Here is a 23,060-nt window from a genome sequence, read left to right as displayed (position 1 = left end):
TGCTATCAGTAGCTTGGCTCAGACTTTGACTGCCAAAAACAAAAACAGGACTGAGCCCGGGTTCCTGAGACCCCGGCTGCCTAGGGCCGGGGCGAAGTTCCCGGGGTCTGGCCGCTGGACGCGGGCAGGGCCCGGCGCGGAGCTCTCGGGGACTTTCACCTGCTCGGCGGGCAGCGCGGGGGCGGACCCGGCGGCGGGCGGGGCCTGGACGCCCCGCGGGAGGAGCCGGCCCGGGCCCACCCCGCAGGAGGAGCCGCTCGCCCGCGGCTGATCCGGCGTCTCCGTGACAGGCACCCCGCTCTGCTGCCGCTGCCGCCTTTTCTTCCTTGTCCCGGGCTGTCCGCGCCACTGCTCCCGGGCCAGTGCCGCGCCCAGTCCCGCCGCGGGCCGCGCGCCCACTGCTCCCCTCCCCCAGCCCGGTCGTCGCGCCGCCAGCTCCCGCCGCCGCCCCCGCCACCCTCCTCGCCGGTAGGAATTGCGCGGCCACAGCGCCGCTCGCGTCGCCCGCATCCGCGCCGCCCGCTGCAGCCCGGCCCTCGGCGTCGCTCCGAGTCCCGGCTTCCACGGCCGCCGCGCGGCCAGGGCGCCCCTCCGCTTGCGCCCCCTCCGCGCGCCGTCGCCCCCAGCTCTCGCCTCCCCTCTCCTGGGTCTCGCCAGCCCCTTCCTGCCACCGCCGCCGCCGCCTCTGGAGGAGCCGGTCCACCGCGGGTCACCATGCCCAGCAAAACCAAGTACAACCTTGTGGACGATGGGCACGACCTGCGGATCCCCTTGCACAACGAGGACGCCTTCCAGCACGGCATCTGCTTCGAGGCCAAGGTGAGGGGGCCTCAGGGAGGGGACTGCCCCGGAGGGGCATGTGTGAGTGGACGGGATGCGCAGCCATCCCGGACGCAGAGCTGGTGGGTTAGGCTGATTTGGGGGCCTTTCTGTTAGGGAGGGTGACTCCCCTTCTCTGTATAGTATTCCGCGGGCTCCTGCCCAGAACTGCTGAAGAGCAACTGCAAAGTTTGAGCGGTATTGCTTCACCCTCCTCCTCCCACCTGCAGACTCCCCCATCCTTACCCATCCAGGACTGATTGAGTTACTTCCCGGATCCCTTCTTCTTCTGAGGAGAAGCCAGTGGGTGAGCGCAGCCTGGACGTGGTTCTTTAGAATCGGTTTAGGGAAGCTTTGGTGTTATTTAACCTGTTGGGATCCCTTGGGAGAGGTGCTTTCAGGAAGGTCTTTTAAAGGGGGAATACCCGCTTCCTGATTGAAGAAAATAATACAGGGGTGGTTTTTGTTTTTAGATTCCAGGTAACCCCGGCCAGGTGTCAGAGTCACTTCCTAAACGCCTTATTTGCCACGACTCCTTTGCAAGTGACAGTCATTGAAGGGGGGAGGTGTGGTGAAAGCTGCCCGGTTACTAGTTTTGTGGCTTAATGTTAAGTTTCAACAGCTAGTAGGGGACCGCTGCCGAAGAATTTATCGGGGGTGACTGGAATTTTCAGCTCAAAGCCCCAGGTCCATCCTTGGGAGAGGGGGCGGGGCGGAAGCCTCTGTACTGCACCATGAGGTGTGAATAAGGCTGCCCCCCCCCACCGTGATGCACTTCCCAGAATGAGGAGTTCTGGTTTCTGAGATTACAGCTGGGGTTCCTGCTGCTTATCACAGGGGAAGAGTGTTTCTCCTCTTCCTTCATGCAGCTTGACGCCCTCCCCCCAAGACTCAGGGATGCTCAGCACCTACTGTGTGCCTGTCACTGGTAAGTGACAGAAAATACTACCCCTCCAAGTAGGTTGTGTCTTCTGGTTTTGAAAAGGTAGTACTGTCGATGTGGAGAGAGTCTTCATTCCCTTTTTCTCCTTAATGGCTTTGTAGATGGCAGGGTATTAGCATCTCAGGCAAGGGTTACTCCATCAGGTAGCTATTTGCTTCAGTTCTTGAGACATCTTTTTGAGTGTCTGATATGAGTCCAATGTGGTCAGTTACTTTCGAGATGTGTGAGTTGTTAAATCTTACCTTTTTTTTTTCTCCCTGAATAACCTTCCCCCAGCCATATTTGCTAGAGCTAGGAGGGCACCCCCTGGTTCCCCAGACATCAAACCCTGCAGTGGAATGCAGAGCTGAATTACTGGGTATGGCTGGGACCAGAGTGGGGCTGTAGCCAAGATCTTATCTTGCTTCTCTCAGAATAGAGCTGGTTGGTCTAATATAGGATGTTTGGGTTAATTTTTGTCCGGGCCTGTTGCTTTGGTGAGCAGGTTTTTAAATTTTAAAGGATGAGTTTTCATCACGTCATGATTTAATTTTCTTGGACACGCATAAACTGGGAAATTGGCTTTTGTCTTGTTTGGTTCATCAGGGCTCTGTTTTACAAGCATGAACAGAAGAAGAAAGATCAGAATTAAAGTGTTTTTAACCTTTTAATTCATTCCTCACAGTCTCTGCATTTGATCCTCGCTAGGACTCATAACCTAGGTTGTTAGAGTCGGATTCTTGCCACCTCCAATTCTAGTCTGACACCTCTGGGGAGAGCGCAGGACTGTGCACCTCTAAGGAGCATTCCAGGTGATTTAATGCAGGTGTTTGAGACCAGACTTTGAGAAACAGTGGCTTCAGGCTTGCCTCCAGCTTGCTGGATCTTACCCTCTCTTTCCCAACATGTAGTTTCTTTTCTAAGCAAATGTCTGGGGGTTGTGTGGTGTAGTTCCTATAGTAACTTGCCTGGATTCACACACAGTGGTGCTCCATAAGAGGAAGGGGAACCACAGTTGGTCCCAGCTGTGTTCCCGATGCAGATGTGGGACATGGTGAACCATGGGTTCTGCTTTGAGAATGGTGAGGTAGGGAAGAAAGGACAGGGCTGACCTTGAGAACTGGGTCCTAACTCCCAGCTCTTGGTAACCGAGGCTGGACACCAGTACATTCAAATCATGTCAGCCAAGACCTGAGTAGAGGTGGAAGCAGAAGCTTTTCTGTCTCATGAGCACCTGGGCAAGCACCTCATCTGGCTGGTTTTCACATCCCTCCCGAGCAGTGTCCGTGGAACTGCACGATCACTGGGTTTTCAGGGTTAAATCCACACCACACTCATTCCTTGTTTTGGAAAAGCACGGGCTGTGAAATGTAAATGTATTAGCGCTGCCTTGTCAGAAACTCCTGGAAAATGAGCCCAGGTCTTTCCCTCCCAAGGGTTGGCAGTTTTTCAGAATCAACACTGGATGGAATGACTTTTTGGATGCATGCCGCTCATTTTCAGGGTGCCGCGGAGATTGAAAAGGTTATGGCCAGGGTTGAAGGGCATCTGGGCGTCAGAGGTTCTGTGCACTTAAAAAACACACCGTGCATTGAACTATCAAGTAGGATCCTAGAGGTTTTTCACCTGGCGGGACTTCATGTAATTCTCACTGCTTCCCCGGAGGTGGGTCTCCTTATACCTTATAAATGAGGATATGTTGCCTGCTTTATTGCACATGGCTGGGTATGGCGGAGACAGGATTTAAACCTGGGAGCTTTGACTTCAGACTCTCAAATGCAATGCTTATTCATTTAATATTTTTCATGGAATGTTGACTCTATGCTGGGCGGTTGGTCTGATTCACGGTTCACTGGTGGGGCACCCTTAGGTTGTTGGCCTCTCTGACTCTGATGTAGAAAATTATTCAAACTTTTAGTGCTAGGCTCTTTCAAGATAAAACCTTGGTCTGGGAGCTGCTCTTAGGGGATAGTGCCCTCCGTGTCAGAAAGGGCACCTGCCTCACTGACCGTTGCTGGTGGGTGGGCAGTAAAATCCTTCTCGGCTTGAAAGCTTGTGTGGCTCCTTTGTATTTGTCTCTCCCTCTCCCAGTATGCCTTCCTGGTGGCTGGTGCCATCAACTGGCTGTCTCTGCTTGCTGGGTGAGAAGAAGACTTCTCATGACAGTGGTGCAAAAAATAAGGGTATTAATAACATAGTTATGCCTGACGTTTGTAGGTGATTTTTGATTTGCCTGTGACTTTCACACACAAAAAATTTTCCTCATGTGGAAATTGGGACATTAGTGTTATCTCTGTTTTTCAGATGAAAACATTGGGGATCAGAGAGATTAACTTGTCCAGAGTCACAGAACTGATAAGAGGAAAGAATAATGATTATAGCTGATACTTAGTGAGCACTTACTATGGACCATGTATTGTCCTAGGTGCTGCCTCATTTAAGCCTCACACTCCAGTCCTTTGGATTCCTCGTCCATGGTTCCTTAGCTTCATCCTGAAGTAGTAGCTCCCTCTGTATTCGTAGCTCTCGTTGCGTAGCCCGTTCACTGATCTGGGCATGTGTGGCACAGCCTGTCAGAACTGGAAAGCACCTGAGCTCACCTCGTACAGCCTCCTCATTTTACAGATGAGGAAGTTGAGGTCCAGAGGGGAAGTCGTCGACCCAGGGTCCCATAGCTAGGTGAGAACAGAACCAGAACTCATCCCTAGTTTCCTGATTTCAAGTTGGTTTCAGTTATCTGTTGCTGCTTAACAGCCTACCGCAAAACTCAGCGGCATAAAACAATGTCTGTTTAATCTGCTCATGATTCGTGGGTCAGGGGTTCAGGCAGGGCTTGGCTGGGTTGTTCTTCTGTTGCATGTGGTGTGGACTGGATCACTCACTCGGCTTCATTCTGCTGTGGCGGGGCTGGAAGGTCCTAGAAGGCTTCACTCTCATGGTTGTGCTTTGGTAGTCCTCCGTGTGCAGGTTCTCTGCATTGGGTAGCTTGCATCTCCTTACAGCATGGTGGCCCTTTGATCTGGCAGCTGGCTTTCAAGAGGGAGTGTTCCAAGCAGGGAAGGTGGAAGCTCTTAAGGCCTGGCCACCAAAGTTACACAGAGTCACTTCTGCTGCATTCTCTTGGTCAAATCGGGCCATAGGCTGGCTCAGATTCAAGGGGAGGAGAAGTATTCTTCACTTCTTGGTGGGGAGTGTCAAGGTCACAGTGCAGGAGTGCACGTGGGATGAGAGATATTGCCAAAGCCATCCTTGGATCATGGTCAACCATAAAATTTTGTGTTCTTTCTCCTCTGCATATAGCTTCTCCAGCGATGTCGAGTGTTCTTTGAGTACCTTGTCTCGTGCTTCTGTGTATAGCCCCCTCCCCCAACATCAGGTACATCTATATATAGCCAGCACCATCAAATTATTTATCAAGCGGAAGAAATTTCCAATTGTAGAAAGTCTGAAAGCAGTAAATATATTGTCTGATTGCTGAGTGATTTGGGGGATTTGGGAGTCCTTGGTCAAATCTGAACTGAATTCTCTGGCCATTATTCCCTCCTTGCTAAATGGCTTCACTGGCTGATGGTTTCCATGATGTAGATTTTCGAGGTTACAATAACCCCACACAGCAGGCTGCCTGCGGATGCCTCTCGAACACGCTGTCTTGAGGGCTTCCAGATGAGGACATTACATATGTTGGTTCACCATAAACGGGGTACTCTAACTCAAACCTAACCTGTGGTGTGTGGTAAAAAGCTCTCAGAACCAACTGCTATATTCTGGGTGTGCACTCTCCCCTCCCCTGCCCACCCCCCAAAGGGTCCTTTCTTCCAGGATTGTGGACAAGTAGGGATTCAGATAGAGGCCCTGGTGTATTCGCTGATGTCATCATTGAAGTGCAGGTTATTTCACCTTATTAGGTACTTGTCCGGATGCTTTAATATCCATTGTTATCTTCTGCCTGGACCAGATAAATCTTTGGGGGATGATGAGTCTCAAAGATACAGCACTTCTCAGAAATAATACCTGTTTTTATTCACCCTTATTTTGCTCTCAGGTGCCCCAGGGTGTTCCTCTGGAGCTGGTGTTTTGGAATTCGATGGGCAAATGTATTTCTACCTTATCTGTACATTTCATGATTTTGCCATGTCTCCCTTGCCCCAAAATGTCCCAGTCCATTTAGTGGTCAGAATCTCACACTCACTCGTCATGCTGACCTTTGCCAATCATCCGTGTTCAAGACCCTAATCAGACTCATTGTTTATTATCGCTTACTCGTAATGCTGCTATTTCCGGAACTCAAACCTTCAGAATGCTTTCTTTGACCATCATTATCTGCTTCCTCTCACCTCATTGCCCTGAGGCTGCCCTTAGCTCCTCAGTGACCTCCTGCTGCCCTTATCCTGCTCCCCCAGCAGCCTGGAGCCATGCCCACCCCCCTTTCCGTCTTTCCCACTTTCCTGCCCTACACTGCAGACTTGGTCTCTGCTACTTTCTTCCTTCCTTCCTGTTTTTGGAAAAAGAACTTCCTTCTTTCCTCCACTCCCTCTTCCCTAATAGCTTTATTGAGCTATAACTCACATACCATAGAATTTGCTAATTTAAAATGTACCATGAAGTAGTTTTTAATATTTTCATAGTGTTGTGCAATCATCACCACAGTCAATTTTAGAACATTTTCATCACTGTACCCTTTAACTATCATCTCCCCCACCCGCATCCACCAGAGCTCTAAGCAACTCCTAATCTACTTTCTGTCTCTAGATTTGCCTATTCTGGACATTTCATATAAATGGAAAATGTATGTGGGTTTTTGTGATTGGCTTCTTTCACTTTGCATGATGTTTTCAGGGTTCATCCATATTGTAGCATGTATCAGGACTCCATTCCTTTTTATGGCTGAATAATATTCCATTGTATGGGTATACCACATTTTGTTTGTCCATTTATCAGTCGATGGACATTAAGGTTGTTTGTTTTTTAGCTATTGTGAATAATGCTGCTGTAAACATTTTGTGCACAAATTTTTGTGTGATATATGCATAAATTTCTCAGGGGTAGGCAGGTAAGAGTGAAATTGCTGGATCACATGGTAACTATGTTTAACCACTGTGGGACTGCCAGATTGTTTTCTGATGTGGCTGCACCATTTTACTTTTCCACCAGCAGTGTGTTAGGATTCTGATTTCTCTGCATCCTCACTGACACTTCTTATAATCTGGCTTTTTGATTCTAGCCAGCCTAGTGGGTATGGAGTGGTATCCCATTGTGGTTTTGATTTGCATTTCCCTGATGAATAATGATATAGAACATCTTTTCATGTGTTTATTGGCCATTTTCACATCTTTGGAGAAACGTCTATTCAGATCTTTTGCCCATTTTTAAATTGGATTGTCTTTTTTTAAAAAAATTACTGAATTGTAAGAGCTCTTTATATATTCTGTATTCAAATCCATTATATAGCTCTGCAAGTGTTTTCACCTATTCTGTGGGTGGTCTTTTGACTTTCTTGGTATCGTCTTCTGAAACACAAAAGTTTTAAATTATGAAGTCCGATTAGTTTTTTTCTTTTTCCCTCTTTCTCTTTGAGATTCATCTGCCGTCCCTCTGCTGCTAGCCCACCTCTCCTGAGTCTTTGTTCATTACCTCATCACTCCCTACCCCCACCTTTGCATTGTTCCATCTTTCCCCCTACTGGCTCACTCCTCTGCCCAGGAGTGTGCTGTGACCTTCTCTGTGTGAAAACTCTCTTCTCTCCACCTTTTTCTTCATTAACATGTTGTCCTCTTCCTTTTACAGCTAAGCCTCATGAAAGAGTGGTCTACCCTCTGCAGTTTCTCAATATTCATTCAGTCCCTGGCCGTGTCCTTCCCACCTCTGTCCTGGCTGCCATGTAGAAATTGTTCTACTGTCACCCTTCTCTGTCCTCATTCTTTTTGAGTTTTCTCCCTGAACAGCCATCCTTGTCTTTCTTGGGATGCCTCACTCAGCTCTCTGCAGGCTCTCGATTGGCCATGCATAGCCCTCCTGTCTGTACCTTCTCTTCTTTGCTGCACATTGACCTCTAAGGTAAGTGCTCAGTTTCATCCTTCCCCTTCCCCCCCTCGTTATGCATGTTGGCTCCTAGATCTCTAACTCTAGTCCAGACTCCAGATCTTTATTTCTAGCTTCCTGCTGGCTATCTCTACCCCAATGAACGTGTTGCTAACCCTGTTGCTCAACAAGGTTGAATTCAAATCTCTCTGATGACTTCATACTTCTTTAAATGACCCTACCATCTTCTCAGACACCAAGCTTGACACTTCGGAGCAGTGGACTCATTGGCTGTTGATTGAGTACCTATTGTGGCCAGGCTTTCCCCAGATACCCCCCACCCCGTCCCCCCACTTCAAATGAGGTGTGTCCTTGAATTTTCACAGTGATATCCATCCATGCATCCTGTCTGTTCCTCCTTGTCTCACCTCTGGCTGGTTCAGATGCTTATCACCTCTCACCATACTGTTTCAGTTACCTTCTGGAGGCCTCCACTTTACCCTATAAACTTTTGCTCTGTTAATTATCCTGAAATATAATTATGATAGCCTTCTCCTCAAAGACACTAAAAGTTTATAAGCCTACTATATTAGGTCCAAAAATTCTTAGCCTGGCAATTCAGGGCTCTCTGGTTTTGAACAGTTCCCTTTAATCACCCTATGCTTCAACCCAACTGGGGTACCTACCCTTCCCTCAACCCTCCCTGTGATTCCCCATCCATCTCTTAGGCCCATTCCACTGTCACTCAGTGAAGTGGATGTTACCAGACCCTCCTCTGTGTGGAAGGGACTGAGCAGACCCTGCTATGGATTATAGCTGCTTGCCCTTGTCCGGTTTTCATCCCCCCATTGTCATCATTAGGGTCCCTGTCCCTCTGCCCACTTGTGTCTTCTGCAGTGCTGACTGCAGTGTTTTGCATATAGAAAATGTATTTTGAATCAATGAATATAATTTCTAAGATGCTCCCCACAAGGACTGCCAGGACCCTCCTGTATCACCCAAGAGTGGGAGATGCCTCAGCTGGCTCTAGTCTCCTCCCAGCTTTTTCTCTTGCTTCAGGCCTGTACCTCTCAGTCCCTAGTGAGACTAGTCTCTGATCCCAGGAGGTATCCCCATCACCCTTCACCTCACAGAGTGCCACTGCCTTCCAAAGGAAATGCCAGGTAAGCATTTTTCCTGAATTAAATGGAATTCCAGTGACAGATATGCAATGGAATTAGAATCTTTGATTATAGAACACATGGCCAATTTTAGGAGTAGATAATTGTCATTAGTAAAAAAAAATATTTTCAACCTGTTGTGTTCTTGTTAATGAACTAATACCCTTTACCCCCAATTCTTTATTTCCTCTAATTTTCTATTTTATAGTTTTTATGACATGAATTAGGTTGACAGCATAGCATAAATGGGTTCAGGAGCCAAATTGCGTTTGGGTTCAAATCTTGGCTCCATCCCTCACTTGCTGTGTGAACTTGTGCGAGTTACTTAACATCTCTCCTTTAGTATCCTCATCTGTAAAAAGAGGATACAGGTATCTCATACCTCATAGGGTTAGTGCAAACGAGTTACGCACGCAAACTCCTAGCACAGTGCCTGGAACAGAGTGGGTCGTTATTTTTATTACTGTTGTTGTTTAGTCCTGCAGATTGCGATTTAAATTTCATCTGTGCATGATTTTAATCTAGGAATGATCATACACTCTTTTTAAAAAATTTTTATATATTTAGTTTTTGGCTGCGTTGGGTCTTCATTGCTGTGCGCGGGCTTTCTCTAATCGCGGTGAGCGGCGGCTACTCTTCGTTGCGGTGCGCGGGCTTCTCATTGCGGTGGCTTCTCTTGTGGAGCACGGGCTCTAGGTGTGCGGGCTTCAGTAGTTGCAGCATGCGGGCTCAGTAGTTGCGGCACGCAGATACTAGAGTGTGCAGACTGCAGTAGTTGTGGCACGTGGGCTCAGTAGTTGTGGCTTGTGGGCTCTAGAGCGCAGGCTCGGTAGCTGTGGTGCATGGGCTTAGTTGCTCTGCGGTATGTGGGATCTTCCTGGACCAGGGATCGAATCCGTGTCCCCTATATTGACAGGTGGATTCTTAACCGCCAGGGAAGTCCCCACTCTGTTTTTTTCATAAGTCAGAGGCCTAGTAGTGTATTATCTTCATTTTACATGCCTGCTTAAAGCACCTAGCCGCCATATTATTCTTAATTCCCAAAGTTGCAAATCAGACAGCGTGACTACTTTGTGGACTTAAAATAGCTGTCAGCCTCCTTGGGAAGGAATAAGGAGGGGTTAATTAGCTTCTGGTACATGCCCCCATCACATTTGTTCCAGTCTTTTAATCCTTGTTCGGATTAAAAATCACAGAATCTTGTTAAGTACTGTATGTTGCCTGTATTCACTACCTTTCTCTGAATTTCTTGGATAAATATGTCTTTAAGCAGAGGTAATCTAAGCAGAAGGAATCTTGCATGATGGGATTAATTAATACCTTGTGATGCTTACAATTCCTTTTTCAATTTTTATATTAAGCATCATGTTTCAAACACTGGAGCAGCTATAGCTTTAAAAGTTACTGAAAATGGCGCTTCCAGCAAGTTCTGTGCCCAGAGTGTTGGGACACTTTAGAACCCCTGGTCCCCTACCCACCGCATGTAACGCAGTTGGTTTTCTGCAGCACTTCAATGAGACTTGTGTGTCTTACACTTCTATGGCTCCATCCATGAGAACTGAGGACAGTGGTTACTACCCCCATTTATTCTTGAAGCTGCAGTGCTTTCCGGGAGAACTGTTGAAATGATCAGCCTTGAGAGGTGAATGAGACCTGGGACTCCCTACCAAGGGGTAGCCAAGAAGAGGGCATTTGCTCAACGCACCCTGTATTCAGAATGTTCTGAACTCCATTAACCTGTGTGGAAGCGTGTTAGAAACACTGTTTGCATGCTTGCAGAATCATCACGTGTCCCCTATTGTGTGCTGCTCCTCCTTGCTGGTTCTGTTTGTGCATTTCTTATCTGTTGATCTAGGCTACAAGCTCCTCAAGGATGAAGAGGACTCCCCACATACCTGCCTCATGCTGTTCACATCGTAGAAAGCTAACATAATAATCACTATCATTTACAAAGCACTTACTATGTTCTAGGCACTGTGCCAAGCTCTTTCTAGGAAATGATTAATCTTCCCCAACAGCCCTACGAGTTAAGGTACTCTCATCGTTTGAGTTTTACTGATGGGGAAGCCGAGGCATAGAGAGGCAGAGTAACTTGCTCACAGCCCACATTTAGTAATGGATAGATCCCTGAGTCCAACCCTGGCAGTCTGGCACTATTAACTTCTGTGCTGAATATGCTTCAAGATACCAAGAACTAATGTTTATCCAGTACTCACCACTTTCAACGCATGGTTCTCAGAATTTTACATATGCAAACTAATTTAATCTTTACAGTGGCCCCCTGAGGGTAGGGGTTTTTGCTTCCAGTGAGGAAACTGAGACCATCTTTCTAAGTTGGATTGAATGGGCAAATGGACTATTAAAGGTGGTGGTCTCAGCTTCTCCCATTGGGGTTAAACCTGTGACCAGGGGACTGGTCAGCTGCTGTGTGCCAGTGGGCAACAGGCCACCTTTGGTGGGCCTCTCTGGTGGGTCCTGTTGATGGTCTCCAGATATGAAACTGAGGCATCAATGAGTAAGTGGATAAGCCGAGACAGGCAGGAGAGGGGCTTTGGGAGGCCCTTCCTTCCTGGGGAGAGTTACTCTTTGCTGGGTTCCTGCCCGTGCACTTCCTGTCTAACGGTGGTGATCCATCCACCCTTACCACACCTCTTCCTCCTGTCAACTTCCATGCCCTCTTCCTTGCATTTCTCAGCTCCGTTTCTGAGGACTGGTTCTCTCCACTCCACTTGGAGCCTCCAGGGTCCCTCTAGGAAAGTATAAATGCCAAAAAACTTCCAGCCCAGGAGATGTTGCCTTTTGGTTGGAAATCTTAGCCCACAGTGCACAATGGAAAAGCTCCTTGGTTGTGTCCTTTTTTTCTATCTTGATTATAAACTCTTCCCTTTTTGTTTTGGTCTCTTTGGATGGGAAGAGGCACTCATGTGGAAGCGTTTTATTTTTCTGCCAAGAAGAAGATTAATGTCTCCCATGGGCCAAGTGACAGCTAACATATTATTTCGCTCCCATGCTATTTCCTATAAACGGATTTAACCTGTACTGTAACTACATTTTCAAACTGGTCCTCAATATGTGTGGATTGCTTTCTCTTAAATTTGGCAGCCCAGGTTAAACACACTGTATCCTGGGCACACATATCCAAAGTATGATTGAAACTTTTTTTTTTTTTTTTTGCGGTACACGGGCCTCTCACTGCTGTGGCCTCTCCCGTTGCGGAGCACAGGCTCCGGACGCGCAGGCTCAGTGGCCATGGCTCACGGGCCCACCCGCTCTGCGGCATGCGGGATCCTCCCGGACCGGGGCACGAACCCGTGTCCCCTGCATCGGCAGGTGGACTCTCAACCACTGCGCCACCAGGGAAGCCCTGAAACTTTTTTTTTTTTCTTTTTTAAGTATGATTGAAACTTTACCTCTTGCTTCAAGGTCACTTAAATGCTGCTCTTTCCTCCTTCAGGTCAAGAATTTTGCAGCCTCAAGTGAGAGGAATCACCTGCAAATTTCTTTGATTAGTTAAGGCATCTGTTCTCAAACTTTGGTGTCTATTAGAATCACGTGGAAACTGATGAAAATATAGAGGCCCAGGCTTGAAGTAGCATAGGGCTTGGATCTCTGTGCCTTGATCATGTTTTCCAGGTGATTCTGATAGATACCTTTGTTTGAGAACCATGAGTTGGAGCACTAGTTCTCAAACTTGGCTGCTCTTTGGAATCTTGGGGGAGTTAAAAAAAAAATTGCTGCTGGCTGTGAACGCTCAGCAAATTTAATTCAATTAATATGGGTGTAGCCTGGGTGTTGCAATTAAATCTTTTATTTCTTTGCTGAGACTTTGTTTTGTCATTTGTTTCAAGCATATTCATAATTGTTTGTTGAAGCATTTTTACGAAGACCACTTTAAAGTCCTTGTCAGATAATTCTGTCATCTTTTTTTTTAACATTTTTATTGGAGTATAATTGTTTTACAATGTTGTGTTAGTTTCTGCTGTATAATAAAATGAATCAGCTATATGTATACATATACCCCATATCCCCTCCGGCTTGCATCTCCCTCCCCTGCCCCATCCCACCCCTCTAGGTGGTCACAAAGCACCGAGCTGATCTCCCTGTGCTATGCAGCTGCTTCCCACTAGCTATCTATTTTACATTTGGTAGTGTGTATATGTCAGTGCCACTCTCTCACTTCGTCCCAGCTTACCCTTCCTCCTCCCCGTGTCCTCAGGTCCATTCTCTACGTCTGCGTCTTTATTCCTGTCCTGCCCCTAGGTTCATCAGAACCATTTTTTTTTTTTTAGATTCCATATATATGTGTTAGCATACGGTATTTGTTTTTCTCTTTCTGACTTACTTCACTGTGTATGACAGACTCTAGGTCCATCCACCTCACTACAAATAACTCAGTTTCGTTTCTTTTTATGGCTAATATTCCAGTGTATATATGTGCCACATCTTCTCTATCCATTCATCTGCCGATGGACACTTAGGTTGCTTCCATGTCCTGGCTATTGTAAATAGAGCTGCACTGGACATTGTGGTACATGACTCTTTGAATTATGGTTTTCTCAGGGTATATGCCCAGTAGTGGGATTGCTGGGTCGTATGGTAGTTCTATTTTTAGTTTTCTAAGGAACCTCCATACTGTTCTCCATAGTGGCTGTATCAATTTACATTCCCACCAACAGTGCAAGAGGGTACCCTTTTCTCCACACCCTCTCCAGCATTTATTGTTTGTAGAATTTTTCATGATGGCCATTCTGACTGGTGTGAGGTGATACCTCATTGTAGTTTTGATTTGCATTTCTCTAATGATTAATGATGTTGAGCATCTTTTCATGTGTTTGTTGGCAGTCTGTATATCTTCTTTGGAGAAATGTCTATTTAGATCTTCTGCCCATTTTCGGATTGGGTTGTTTTTTTGATATTGAGCTACATGAACTGCTTGTATATTTTGGAGATTAATCCTTTGTCAGTTGCTTTGTTTGCAAATATTTTCTCCCATTCTGAGGGTTGCCTTTTCGTCTTGTTTATGGTTTCCTTTGCTGTGCAAAAGTTTTTAAGTTTCATTAGGTCCCATTTGTTTATTTTTGTTTTTATTTCCATTTCTCTAGGAGGTGGGTCAAAAAGGATCTTGCTGTGATTTATGCCATAGAGTGTTCTGCCTATGTTTTTCTCTAAGAGTTTTATAGTGTCTGGCCTTACATTTAGGTCTTTAATCCATTTTGAGTTTATTTTTGTGTATGGTGTTAGGGAGTGTTCTAATTTCATTCTTTTACATGTAGCTGTCCAGTTTTCCCAGCACCACTTATTGAAGAGGCTGTCTTTTCTCCATTGTATATCCTTGCCTCCTTTATCAAAGATAAGGTGACCATATGTGCGTGGGTTTGTCTCTGGGCTTTCTATCCTGTTCCATTGATCTATATTTCTGTTTTTGTGCCAGTACTGGCATCTTTTCATTGTCTTTTCTCATTCTTGTTGAGATTTTCTTGGTTCCTGGAATGATAAGTGATTTTTGATTGAAACCTGGATGGTTTGGGTATTACGTTATGACTTTCTGGATCTTAATTACGTCTGTTTTGGCAAGATTTCTCTTCTCTGCTGATGTGCTGGTGGGGGGAGGGGAGCGCTGCCTCCTTACCATTAGGTGTGGGTGGAAGGCTAGATCATTTACTGGCTTCAGCTGATACCACTCTGGTGGGGCAGGAGTGCCTCATTACTGTTGGTCAGTGATCTCCCATGATGCTCTGCCTCCTGACCCTGGGTGGTGGTAAAAGTTATAACTCAGCACTGGGACTCTTCTGAAACCCCAGCGAGGAGAGCAGGAGGCCTTGTTATCACCCATAGGTGGACTTCCTGGCGTCCCAGCTTCCCGTTCAGGCGTCTCTGATACTGACAGGAAGAAGGTAAGGGTGGAGCATCTCCTTACAGCGTGGTGAGGGCAGAAATCTAGTTTCTGACACTGCTGGTGGGATGAGTATGAGGGTGATAGGTTTTTTCTGTGATGTTTGGCTGGAGTAGAGCTGTTACTGTCTGAAAATTTTCTGTCATGTGCAGCTGCCCATTTCCTGGTCCTCTGGCTAGAGAAAGCGGGCTTCTCTTGGGAGTTTTTTTTTTTTTTGGTCTGTGTTCATCAGCATTTCTGGGTCCCTGGCTTCTCCAGCAACAGGTCTGGGAGATGTGAGGCAACAAGAACCCAGGGAACTCAACTGTTGCGTTCCTTGGGTGCTGAGATCCCTGCCTGGTCTGCCTTCTCTCCATCTTTTGGAGTTATCTTGTACTAGTTTTATATATAATGCCTGGAGTTTTGGAGGTTGTTAGCAGGAGGAATGGGGATAAGTATGTCTACTTCATCTTTCTGGAAATGGGAGTTCTGCACGTTGGGAGACGAAAAAGCCCCCCCCCCAGGTGATTCTAATCAAATCCAATCAAGGAGCACAATTGGAGAATCTCAGCATCAGAGTGCTGGAGCAGCCCAGGGTAGTTTCGGTGGAAAGACCAAAAGGACCTGGGGTCTTTCCCAAGTGGAGGTCCTTATGAATCATTGTGTACTGCCTGGTAAATTCTTCTCACTTATCTTCACTTTCCTTCCATAGATTTATTGAGATTTTTTGCGCCATATAGCTTTTTCTGAATCTGACTCGTGTTCCCTGAATATACATTTCCAAATGCGGGTGTAGGAATAAAACCAATCATACAGGAAGTATTTATTGTGCTTGTACTGTGTTTAGGGCAAAGTACTTGGTGTTGAAGGTCAGAGATACATGAGACAAGGTGGTGACTTGAAGGAAATCAGCCCAGCTGGGGAGATATGGAAAGACAGGCACGGTGATAGTATTATGTATTGAGCACATACTATGAGCTGGGCATTCTGCCAGGTTGTTTCATAAACTTTCATTTAATCCTTCCAACTATGGTGCATGATGTCATTCTCTCCCTTTCATCGTTGTAGTTTCAAAGGCTAAGTATTAAGTGACTTTTTCAAGGTCTTTCCATATCCAATCCTGGGACAAAATTGGACTAAGGCTTTGCTGAAATGAGGCCTTGCTTTTTCCACACAGAGATGTTCTACTGCGCTTTCTTCATGAGCCTGTTCCTGGGGGTCCTGCTGTGATGGGGTAGAGCTCATCCATTTATGTTCTTCCCCGAAACCTAGGACGGTTTTTGGAGGCAGCTGTTGTTAGTGGCTTAGTCTGTGCCTTCGGAAGGGGTCTTGCAGGGGCATGAGATGATGAGTCTTGAGGTTTAACAATATCACTGAAGCAGTTTTGTGGAGAGTGGGTTGGAGGGGGCAATACTAGGCCCAGAGAGACTGTTCCGGAAGCTCATCCAGTATTTCAGGTTAGAGATGGCAGTGGCGGGAACGAGGGACCATGTTCTACTCTGGAGGTTGCCGAGAGGTATAAGGCATCTTTTGGTTTGGAATGACCACATGTATAAGTAAAGAAGTGAATGGGCAGCTTTTAGGTGAGTGAAAAGGAGAGGAAGGGTGGCTCTGTGGTATGAATGGGGGAGAGAATGGTTTATATGTGGAGTTTTAGTACCTTCTTTTGAGGGGGGAGGAGATAATAAGAAAACCATACGTAATGAAGAAATGATAGAGGCAGGAAGACCCATACATACCCCAGGAGGCTTTAAATACCAGGCTCGAGAGATGTGGCTTCATCTTGTAAATGATGGGGAACAAAAATGTGTGCCTCTAGGGGATGATATGTATATGTGTGTGTATATATAAAATATATATGTACGCACATATATATAAATATATATATACATGTATATGCACATAAATATATGTATATGTATGTAGATGTGTGCATGCACACACAGAGTCATGTATTAGGAAGAGGAAATGGATAAGAGCTGTAAAGACAGAAAAGAGCACTTCTCCACGTGTGAGGACCTGAACCAGGACGACAGTGGCAGGCATGGAAATGAAGGGGTAGGTGTAAGAGAAATTGCAAAGAAAGGTTTGGTACAGCAACATGTATTTTGTTCTTAGGGCCAGGCTGTATTTGGGAAGGAGAGTCAGAAGCAGAAAAGACACAGAATTAAATAGTCTTCACTTCAAAGGGACTTACTCTAAATGAGTCATTACAATTCACATGACAAACCTTTAAACGCTGTCCACTGGGAGGACAGTCTAATATCTGAACTGCAAGAGCTTGAAAGGTGGTTGAACTTGTCTCATTTCTGTATTTGGTCTTCAGCTGTTCTTCGTGGGTTGGGCCCTTAGCTACACTCTGTCCTAATATCCTGTATGGAGTTCTCTTTTTAGCGTAGTCCTGATATCTTATACTGTCTCAGAGTTTAGGAAACCTATTAGGCTGCTGAGATGTGGCAGTTTAAGCCAAAATGATGAGAAGGAGACTGTGTCTGTATGAGCTCCTCTGAGAAATGAGAAAAGGGTTGAGTGGGATGCTAATAAAGGCTGTAAAAACACAGTCCCTAGTTAGTTGACAATCTCAGCAAGTTAGGATTAGGAAGTTTCTTTCTCCCTCCCAGCCTCTTGTTGGAAGTGGAACTTGCTGAAATATAAAAACTTCAGGCAGGGATTCTGTAAGTCACTGGTGACAAATCCATGATGGGTTTCTGAGGCTAATTAAATTGTCTGGGATATTAGATAGCAACTCCCTTCGTGTCCCTAGGCTTTCTGTTAATCCTTACTGCCTATATTGCAATTATTTCTGTCTTCTGCCATCTCCCTCCACTCCCAACTCCCCTCCAGGTGGTACTCCCTGGCCTGTGGATGCTGAAACAAGCACCATGTCTGATTCATTTTTGAATTTCTGGGGTTTAGCACAGCGCCTGACACATGATAGGTGCACCATTGATCCTGAATGAACAAATGAATGAATGAAGTTGGTGTCATTGATCCTGACCACATTTACCTGGGTGCCTTTGCCAGGAGTGGGATCCCAAACGTGGCTCTTACCCAGTACCGTAATTCTGCTTTTCCTGCCCAGCCCAGTTGTTATCCCAGTCATGTTGGTTGTATTTTTCAAAATATTTTTTTGTGGCAAGAATGCAGTGTTTGGTGACTGTGCCCTCCCAGCCATTCCCTTGGCAAAATGGTAAAGATTTTTATGGTATGGCTCTCACTTTTCTTCTCCAGGAGGTGACCTAGCCTGTGGCCTGAAGCTGGCTTTGTTGTTGTAGATCTGGGGTGAATACATCAACTCCATTCTCATCTTAGGAAGCTTAGCTCATCAGATACTGGTTTCTCCCCACCTCCCAACTCTGTGTGCATTCTTCTTCCTTAAATTACTATAGCACCATTTGGTTTATAATCTGTCACTTGTGTACTTGTCTTAGCATAGGCTCCATAAAAGGTGGTTAAACTTCTGTATTTTCTGCAGTACTGTCAGAGGGCCTGGCACATAGTAGCCGTTCAGCGAGCCTATGTGGGGTGCGTGGAATTCGGCAAGGGTTTGGTTTGTCAGAGAGTGAGGCCGACATCCTTTGGGTCTTGTGGATCTCAAGTGCCTGATGACAGTGCTGCCTTTTAGTGATTCTTTATTTCCTCTTTCCAGCAGTAGCTTGAAGTTGTTTTTCATTATAAAGTATGTCTAAAGCACACACTTGAGGCTGCTGACTCACCTCTTCTAAGGGAGAAGCCTTGACGCCTCGGCTATGTCATGTGGGAGGGACGCAGTTCCTCCTCTCACCTCTCCATTCCAACGTACTCTTTTCTCATAATAGTCTATTTATTCAGCAGGCAGGCCAGGATCTGTGAGACTAGAATGAGGCATGGAAGAATTCTGCACTGGTTGCAATGCCAGTCCTACCCTTTGCTGGATCAAACAAGCTTTGAACAAGTCACTTTCATCTCTGTACTCCGGTCCCCTGGTTTGTAAATAACAGAGCTACTTAGAACCTAAATCTTAGATGATCTCTGAGATCCCTTCTAAACTGAACACTCCGTGATTTTCTGTTTTATTCTTCCCATATCTTTTGCAATCCCACCCCAATGACTTAATGCCCACATACTGGTTGACAGATCAATTAGAGCAAACAGCCGGAAGCCAGCAAGACTGCACGTGGGGCTCAACATGCTCCCGGCTGTGGAAGCGCCCTCTCTCTCTTTGAGGCGTGCGAGGCAGGAACCTGTGCTCTTTCTTCTCCCTAGCTGTTCATCAATACGTTGCTCCAGTGTAACTACAGGTAAGCAGAATTTATTCATTACTCGTCTTCTGTCCTCAAATATTTATACCTTTTGCTGCTCTGCGAAAAGAAATCTTTCAAGTCTTAGTCACCAATTTTTCCCTATTGCAGCCAGAAGAGAAGAATTGTGAAAAACTGCAGAACCCTATGGGGTCACATCCTGCAGAAAGGCAAAGGAGAAAAAAGACTGAGCTGCAATCTTGGATTTTGTAGAAATTCAAGCAGGAAGAGGCCTCTGTGTGCTTCACATGGGCCAGTCTTAGCCTTAAAGAGCAGCCCAATTTTCCAGGGTGAACCCTCAGCCTTGCTGCCTCAGAAACCTAATTTTGTATTTCAGTAGCGCTTTGCAACCCAGCTGCACCTCGGGACCACCTGGAGAACTTACATACAGATGCCCACTACCCTTAGGGATTCTTATTTCATATATCTGGACTGGGGTCCCACCATCACTGTAACTTCCAAAGCTCCCAGGTGACTGCAGCGTGCAGCCAGGAGAACTGTTGATGTATTCACAGAACAGGGGCATTTATGAGCAGACCTGGATTATGCCGGTCGACAAGCCTGATTTTTTAGGCCAGGATATGCCTTTTGATGGATTTACGATGAGATGCGTAATTGAATGAGTGACTGGATATTCTTGTGGGTGCAGAACCAGCACTTATCTCCCTGCAGGTAAGAGGATGGGGGTTGGAGGGGCATAGGTCTCCATCAGAGGGTTGGCTGGGGATGTTTAATGTCAGCAGGCCAGGAGGGTTTGAGGTGTTCTCCCACATGATGGAGATGGTTTCCCTGGTGAAGTTGGAACATTCAAAGTCTGTAGGTCAAAGCTCTCCCCCAGCTACAAAATGTTTGGCTGGATACTGCCAGCAGTTGCCTTTCCGTGTTGTGCTGTCGTGCGTGACCGTGTCCAGGGCCGATCAGTGCCTCCCTCCCCTCCCTGTGATACCGTCTTTCTTTACCTTTGTGAGTACACAGTCTGGTAACTGACACCTCTTTTGGGCTTGGGAGATTCATTCTCTCTGTGTCCTCCTTGCCCTCCTTCTCCTCCACTCCTCATATATTTTCTGCCGCAGTCTCGAATTAGCATTTCTCTAGGAAGACCTGGTATCTTTTCATGCAAAATCTTTTCTCACGACCACCATATGGGCCCTCGGCATGCTGATTTCTTTGTTTTTTATGGAGTTGGCCATTATTTCTAGGTCTTTTTCAGTGGACACAGTTGGGGAACTATAAAGAGAGAGCATGAGAATGAATGTAATAGATATGAACATAATATCAATACTTGAGAGTTCATACTGATATTTCCAATTAGGATTCAAGACTACAAGGTTTTTACCTTGTCTTTCCTATATTTCATCTGTCTTCCACACTGTGAATTCTGATTTTCAAGTACATAGGGAATGACAGACTTGAATACCCCATAATTACTCATTTGCTTTATCCCACAGTGTACAATCAGCAGTCTTGGAATAACAATACTAATGCCAGCATCAATTATGATACTGAAAATATCCAAAAACTTTTTTTGCGTATGCCATCCTTATCCTCCATCATTTAAAAAAAAAATGTTTGTAGTAGATCATTGTGGTGAACTGAGTAACGGCCCTTCAAAAAATGTCCAGCTCCTAATCTCTAATACCTGTGAGGTTACTTTATACTGCAAAGGCATTGCATATGGGATTAAGGGTCTTAAAATGGGGAGGTTACTGGATTATCTGGGTGGGCCCTAAATACCATCACAAAGAAGGAAGCAGAGAGAGATTATACACAGAAGAGGAAATGGCAGTGTGATCCTCCTGGAGGCAGAGATTGGGGTAATGCAGCCACAAGCCAAGGAAGGCTGGCAACCACCAGAAGCTGGAAGAGCAGGCAACCGATTCTCACCTAGAACCTCTGGAGGGAAGGCAGCCTGCTGGTACCTTGATTTTGGTCCAGTGAAACTGATTTTGGACTTCTGGCCTCCAGAACTGTGAGAGAATAAATTTCTGTTATTTTAAGCCACATTTGTGATAATTTGTAATAGCAGCCATAGGAAACTAATACAATCATATAGCCATTACACATTGTGTATCTTTTTTTAAGCCTCTCTTAGTATTAGTTCCTTAATAACTACATATTTAATACTTACTACCAGTACTTATTTGCACGCGTCTAGTCATTTTGGTCCTTTGAAATTCATTCTCTAGTATCCTTAGAAAGGACTCATGGGAACAATATTTCCTGATTTTTTTCTTTTTAATGTTGGTAAAATTTTGTCAAAACTGCAGGATACAAAATTCTTGATTCACATTTTCTTTATCTTAAATATTACTCCGTTTTCTTCTTCCATAAATCTTGTAAGTCTGACAGTCTTAATTTTCTCTCCCTTATAATTCATGTACTTTTTCTCCTTAGATGCCCAAATGATCTTTAAAGTCCTGTAATTTTACTAGAGTGTAGCTTGATATCAGTTGTTCTGAGTCAGTATTCTCAGGTACATAATCTCTTTAAATATAAGGTTTCAAATATTTTTTGGGAACGTTTTCGTGAATAACTTTTTCAAGAATCTGTTCCCTTGCTTTGGTTTTGTTTTTCAAGAACCCCTCTTAACCATATGTTGGCTCTTCTTTGCCCATCTTCAGTATGTCACTTTCAGATCCCTTTTATCTCTTTGTATGTTTTTTTAAAAAACTAAAAACAGTTTTATTGAGCTATAAATCACATACCATAAAACCCACCTGTGTGATGTATACAATTCAGTGGTCTTTAATGTATTCAGCGTTGTACAACTATCACTGAAATCAAATCAGTTTTAGAACTTGATTACTTCAAAAATCTCCCATTCATTAGCTGTCACATGGTTACTCCTCATTTCCTCCAAACCAGCCCCCTCCTCCATCCCTGTCTCAGCACCATGCAATCACTAATCTACTTCCTATCTCTATAAACTTGCCTACACTGGACCTTTTGTATAAATAGAATTTTACAATATGTGGTCTTTTGTGACTGACTTCTTTCACTTAATGTAATGTTTTCAAGATTCATCCAGTTGTAGTATGTATTAGTACTTAATTCATTTTCATTGCTGAATAATATTCCTTTGTATAGATACACTACATTTTATTTATCTTTTCATCATCTAGTGGATATTTGGGGTGTTTTCCTTTTGTGGTTATTATGAATAATGCTGCTCTGAAACTTTTGTGTACAAATTTTTGTAGATAGATGTGTTTTATTTCTCTCTTAGGTATATTCCTAGAAGTGGAATTGCTAGATCAAATAGAAACTTAATGTTTAACCTTATGAGGACATGCCAGACTATTCCAAGAGCTGCACTATTTTACATTCCCATTAACAATGCATCAGAGTTCCAGTTTCTCCATATTCTTAACATTTCTTGTATGACTTTTTGATTATAGCCACCCTAAAGTGTGTGAAGTGGTCTCTCATTGTGATTTTGATATCCATTTCCTTAATGACATTCAGTGTCTTTTCATGTGCTTATTATCCATTTGTATATCTTTTGAGGAATGTTTATTAAGATCCCTTGTCCATTTTTAAAATTGAGTTGTCTTTTTGTTATTGAGCTATACATGTTCTTTATTTATGCTGGATAAAGTCGCTTATTGGATATGATTAGTAAATATTTCCTCTTGTTCTGTGGGTTGCTTTTTCACTTTCTTGATGGTGTCTTTGAAGTACAAACGTGCTTTTGATGAAGTACAACTTTTTATTGCTGGTTTTTTTTTTTTCTTTTTTGGCAATAAAGTTCTGAGAAACAGAAGTATGGAGAAGCATAGTGGGCCTTAAGTATGTTAAAAGTTTTCTAAAGTGTTTTCGGATATAAGTGTCCAGATTACACTAAATATCTGGGACTAAAGTGGGAGTCAAACCAGTCAACTCCTATTTCTTCATTTTAAAACTTTCCCAACTTTTCAGGTATTTTAAGGTTATTCTTTCTTAGATTCCTTCTAGTTTAGTTTTCATTTCTAAAATGATTTTCTTTTTTA

At 44.8% G+C, this 23,060-nt stretch overlaps 1 protein-coding gene across 4 annotated transcripts in view; it reads left to right on the top strand.

Annotated features, from left to right (window-relative positions):
* Positions 1-269: 269 nt before the first annotated feature.
* Positions 270-23,060, top strand: part of C1H1orf226 (chromosome 1 C1orf226 homolog) — a 307,833-nt gene continuing 285,042 nt past the window's right edge. For 2 of the 4 annotated variants that reach the window (XM_060297144.1, XM_060297149.1), the window contains exon 1: positions 272-819. In XM_060297144.1, the coding sequence (XP_060153127.1) occupies positions 715-819 (105 nt within the window). In that variant the 5' untranslated portion in view covers positions 272-714. Of the gene's footprint in view, positions 820-23,060 lie in introns of all 4 variants that reach the window. The other 2 variants (XM_060297138.1, XM_060297157.1) reach the window with 2 other exon arrangements.

Source organism: Globicephala melas, chromosome 1 (assembly GCF_963455315.2).
Source record: "Globicephala melas chromosome 1, mGloMel1.2, whole genome shotgun sequence".
NCBI lineage: Eukaryota > Metazoa > Chordata > Mammalia > Artiodactyla > Delphinidae > Globicephala > Globicephala melas.
This window is presented reverse-complemented; position numbering and strand designations above follow the sequence as displayed.